The following is a 5,749-nucleotide window of genomic DNA, read 5'->3' as shown; positions in this document are numbered from 1 at the left end:
TCTGTGTGTATGTCTGCAGGCCAGAAGAGGGCACCAGACCTCCTTACAGATGGTTGTGAGCCACCATGTGGTTGTCGGGAATTGAACTCAGGACCTTTGGAAGAGCAGGCAATGCTCTTAACCACTGAGCCATCTCTCCAGCCCAAGATAATACAATTTCAAAAAGCAGAATATTAAACCTTTACTTGCAAATAGAAAAGGATTGAGAAGGAAACTAAAAATACTATATACTTTCTCTTTCAGTTCCATTTTAAGACTTGAGCCTAGAATCTGCTCCATTGACCAAGCTGGCTTCAAACTCAGACCTACCTATCTGTGTTGATATACATGTGCCACCATACCTGCATCACTGACTTATAAAACTTGCATAGATTTGGGAACAGAATCTATCCCAGGTACATGAGCTGGCTTTTTGGGATGCCTTGATCAGCCTTCATGCAGGGGGGGGGGGGCTTGGTCCTGCCTCAAAGGGAGACCTGACCTTTTCAGAAGAGTGGATGGGGAGTGGGTTGAGGGGGTGAGCGGGAAGAGGATGGGAGGGGAAACTGTGGTTGTTGTAAAATGAATAAAAAAGAAATACATATAGATTTCTTGTATTTATTCTTCTGCATCACACATACCTTTCCTATCTTTTTATCCATCCTACATCTAGTATTTCCAGCCTGGTTATGAATTTATTACCCAAGTAAATGATACGCTTCCCATCTGAATTTAAATTTATACTTAAACACATGTAGTGAGGGCTTGTAAGAAAGCTTGGTGGGTAAAGCACTTGCTATACAATACTAACGACCTGAGTCCAATCCCTGAAACCATAGAAGGATGACAAAACTTGCATATTCTCATGAACACATCAGACATACACAGGCTAATAAGCCTTTTGAATGCAGTGATAGCATAAAACATGCAGCTCCAATTAATTTTAGTAGTAAGTAAATACTCATGAAGAACTCTAAGTAAGATAACTTCCTAGGACTGTACTAGAATTCCACAACATGCATCTACTATCATTTTGTGTTGTATGTGGTGACAGAAATCAAACCCAGGGTTCTCACAAATGTTGAACATACTCAGCTATATTATGTCCATCCTATTCTACTGATATTATATGAAGGCTATAAACACTTCTCCACAAAAGGTCACCAAATTATTACCAATTTATCTTTTTATTGTACTCAACCTAATCTTTTTTGTAGGCTAATTGTTAATAGGTATTGACCCCATGAAAGAAGCACAATCTTAAAGTTAGTCAATAACATTTAAGTATAAGAAAATAACAAGCGGGGGCTGGAGAGATGGCTCAGAGGTTAAGAGCACTGACTTTCCTTCCAGAGGTCCTGAGTTCAATTCCCTTCAACCACATGGTGGCTCACAACCATCTGTAATGAGTTCTGGTGCCCTCTTCTGGCATGTAGGCACACAAGCAGACAGAACATTGTATACATAATAAATAAATCTTTAAAAAAGAAAATAACAAGCCAGGTGGTGGTGATGCACACCTTTAAATTCAGCACTTGGGAGGCAGAGGTAGGGGGATCTCTGTGAGCTCAAAGCCAGCTATACAAAATCAGTTCCAGGACAGCGAGCTGTTACACAAAGAAACCCTATATTGAAAAACCAAAAAAAAAAAAGAAACGAAAAGAAAAAGTGGATGAAGAATGAGTAAAGTTTGTAGAAAATGACTGGATGCTACTGTTAGCCCTTCTCTAGTCTACCAGCATAAACAATTAAGAGTATAAGAACAAGTCAGGGAGGGCAGGTCAAGTCTTTAATCCCAGAAGATAGAAGTAGACAGGTCTCTGTGAGTTCTAGGCCAAGCAAGGCTACACAGTGAGACAATGTATCAAACATAAAATAAAAATAATAAACAAGTTAAGAATACTGGCTGCTCTTCCAGAAAAGCCCCAGCACCCACATGGTAGCTGATAGCTGTAACTTCGGTCACAGGGAATCCATTGCTCTCTTCTGTATTCATCGTACACACAGGCAAAACATCCATTTACATAAAATAATAAATAACTTCTGTGTTTGTTTTTTTGAGACAAGGTCCCACTATGCAGCTCTGGCTATCCTGGAACTCGCAATATATAGATTCAGTTGGCCTCAAACTCACAGAGAGATTTGCCTGTTCTGCCTTTCAAGTGCTGGGATTAAATGTTTGCATCACCCCACCCAGCTAAGGAAATAAAATTCTAAATACAGTGCTAAATGAGCATTTTGTGGGTTTTTTCTTTTTTTCTAACTAAGCAACAGTATCACTGTAATTCACAAATGAAGAAGTGAGCCGGGCGGTGGTGGCGCACACCTTTAATCCCAGCACTCAGGAGGCAGAGGTAGGCGGATCTCTGTGAGGCCAATCTGGTCTACAAGAGTTAATTCCAGGACAAGCACCAAAGCCACAGAGAAACCCTGTCTTGAAAAAAACAACCTTACAGAAGTGAAATAATTTGTCCACTACCTAGTTCATAGATGATGAAGCATAAAACTTTCATCCACACCTATCTAGCTCCAAAGCCACCCTCCAGGTATTTTAGGTGATCAAGCAGAGGTTCTCATTAATTTGAGGGCAAATTTGGGTATTCTGATAAAGCCTATTAATTATTGCTTATAGTTGCACATATCAAGATTTCCTTTATAATTTCACTATTTTTTTTTCTTCATTTATAAAATTTCTTTTTTTTAAAAAATTATTTATTATGTATACAGTATTCTGCCTGTGTGTTATCCCTGCAGGCCAGAAGAGGGCAGCAAACCTCAGTGCATATGGTTGTGAACCACCATGTGATTGCTGGGACTTGAACTCAGGAACTCTGGAAAAGCAGGCAAAGCTCTTAACCCCTGAGCCATCTCTCCAGCCCCATTTATAAAATTTCTTTGAAACCTTTTTTTTGTTTTCTGAGACAAGACTTCTCTGTGTAGTCCTAGCTGTCACTCCGTCGACCAGACTGGCCTCAAACTCTACCTCCAGAGTGCTGGGATTAAAGGAGTACACTACTACCGCCCAACTATTTCTTTGTTCACAGACTCTACATTAAAAAAATATAATATCTCTAATATCTACTAGTATAAATTAAAACATGAAATTGTAATAACCCCAGCTCCATTAATAACTTTAAGTAAGATATTAGGAAAACTATTATTACTTCTATGGATTTCACCTTATTCGGGTGTACCCAATACATTCTGAAATTATAAGTTCTATGTTTTTCTAGTAGATGCGTATTATGTGGGCATCTAGCTATAGCTACAACAGATTCAAAATTATGACTGAGCAAATATCTTTAATTATTACATTTTAAACTAACATATCAATATAAAATATATATACATCTAGTCTACTCATAATGAAAGCAATAACAACCTAGTCCGAAACAATCTATCTGGTTGGTATTTAGAAGAGATGTCAGCATCAACCTTGAATTTAAGTTTTAAGTACTTAAAACCCACTAACTTTTCCCAAAAACTGCGGATTTTACTAAAAGAAAAATACTGTAAAAATATCCATTGCAGAATAGCTGAAATTTGAAACTAAATTTTTCCCCCTTTGGCTTTTTCAAGACAGGGTTTTTCTGTGTAGCCCTGGCCTTCCTAGAACGTGCTCTGTAGATCAAGTTGATCTGAACTCAGAGATCCATCTCCCTCTGCTTCCTGAGTACTTGGATTAAGGCATATGCCACCAGTGGCCAGCTTAAACTCTTTATTATCAGACAAACTTTATATATAAAATGTTATAAGATGTAGCATACTTATTGATCCTTACTATAATACTTCAATTTTTTTTTTTTTTTTGGTTTTTCGAGACAGGGTTTCTCTGTGGTTTTGGAGCCTGTCCTGGAACTAGCTCTTGTAGACCAGGCTGGCCTGCCTCTGCCTCCCGAGTGCTGGGATTAAAGGCGTGCGCCACCACCGCCAGGCCCTTCAAATATTTTTTAAAATATTCTATTTATTGCCCAGTGTAGTGGCATACACTTTTAATCCTAGCACTTAGGAGGCAGAAACAAGCAAATTTCTGTGAGTTCAAGGCTAGTAAGCCTATATAGTGAGTTCCATGATAGCCACAGCTACACAGTGAGATCCTATCTCAAAAAAAGTTTATATACATAGACTGGGTGTGTCCCTGCACATGTGTGCATTAATGTACAGGTGCCATACACATGTAAGGAAGTCAGAACAACTTGTGGAACAGTTCTCCTCTTCTACCTTACCAATGCCCCTGATCTGAGCCTTAGCTATCAGGTTTGGTAGCAGAAGTTTTTTACCCCTGAAACAGCTCTCTGTCCCACATCCAACATTTTTTTAACTCATAAAACTTTAAAGAAGACTAGTTCTAATTAGGCAAAACACACAAGTGAAAAGATATTTAGTGAGGGGCTGAGGACTTACACTAAATAGTTGTTTAGTATATACAAGGCCTTGAATTTAAAGTCAACCCTTATCTCCCCTGAAAAACTACTAGAAGGCTGGGCATATAACTCAGTGGTAAAGCCCAGCAGTTAATAGACTGGCATTGAACTTCAGCACTGTTAAGATTGTTTGCCACCACCAATTAAAATCACAGAGACAGAAATTTAGTTGTTTTTTTTTTTTTCAAACTGATTATATTAACAGCTATGATTCTTGGGAGTTTTGTTCTATTTATTCCCAACTTACATATTACATAAAAATTGAACTAATGTGCATAATAAAAAAGAACAAGCAGCAAATGGCTTCATAATATGTTACCACAATGAAGATAGTTTTAATTTAAGTTTGCTATAAGCTTTGAGCTTTCTATAAAAATTTTCTTATCAACAGGGTGGTGGTGGCACAAACCTTTGATACCAGCACTCTGGAGGCAGAGGTAAAACATTCTCTGAGTTCAAGACCCGCCTGGTCTATAGAGCAAGTTCCAGGACACCAAGGCTACACAGTGAAACCCCATCTCAAAATACAAAAACAAACAAACAAAAAACAATCTCTTATCTCTCAAAATAATTGACATAGATAAGTAGATAGATAGATAGATAGATAGATAGATAGATAGATAGATAGCTCAAAATATCTTTCTAAATTTTAGTAACTCATTCCTAAAAAAAAAAAATGAGGGAAAGGTAAAAGAAAGAAAATCAAAAATAAACCGGGCAGTGGTGGCAGCGCAAGCCTTTAATTCCAGCACTTGGGAGGCAGAGACAGGTGGATCTCTGTGAGTTCAAGGCTACAGAGCAAGTTCCAGGACAGCTAGGGCTGTTACACAGAGAAACCCTGTCTTAAAAGAAAAAAAAAAAAAAGAAAAAAACAATTTTTATGTTGTTTTAAAAACAATGTCATAATCAAGCCCATGATTAAGGAAAAGTTAAAATGACTGAATATTGATAACTACCATGAGTACAAAGAATAACATGTAATAAAACATCCTAAAAGAAAATCTAATGACAATTAATGGCAATTTATACAATTCACCAAGTTAGTCTTCAAAATACCTACAACTGCATACCTCTGAGTCCAGGAATTGATATAAGCAAATATTTTGAGAGTATGTTCCTTTCTGAGCTGCAGTCCATCACCACCTTCTATATCTGATACTGAAATAGAAGGATAAAAGTATAAATAAATGTTAAGCCAATATTAAAGTCAATACTTCAAAAATAAAGTTTAGATACATGAATACAAACATCAGTTAATTCTTTTGCTTTCATTACTGAAATAAAATCTTTGATTACTGACTGTAGTAGTTCCTATTTCTGTGACAAAGACTATTACCAAAAGTAAC

General features: G+C 37.3%; 1 protein-coding gene across 1 annotated transcript in view; it reads right to left on the bottom strand.

Annotated features, from left to right (window-relative positions):
- The window catches only part of Usp34 (ubiquitin specific peptidase 34), a 204,573-nt gene that overhangs the window by 159,729 nt on the left and 39,095 nt on the right, over positions 1–5,749 (bottom strand). Inside the window, 1 exon segment of the mRNA XM_050140825.1 lies at positions 5,474–5,561. Within this exon segment, the coding sequence (XP_049996782.1) occupies positions 5,474–5,561 (88 nt within the window).

Source organism: Alexandromys fortis, unplaced genomic scaffold (assembly GCF_014885135.2).
Source record: "Alexandromys fortis isolate MF-2015 unplaced genomic scaffold, M_Fortis_MF-2015_v1.1 scaffold_7, whole genome shotgun sequence".
NCBI classification, from domain to species: Eukaryota; Metazoa; Chordata; class Mammalia; order Rodentia; family Cricetidae; genus Alexandromys; species Alexandromys fortis.
Note: the sequence above shows the minus strand (reverse complement) of the source record. Positions and strands in the feature narration are given on the sequence as shown.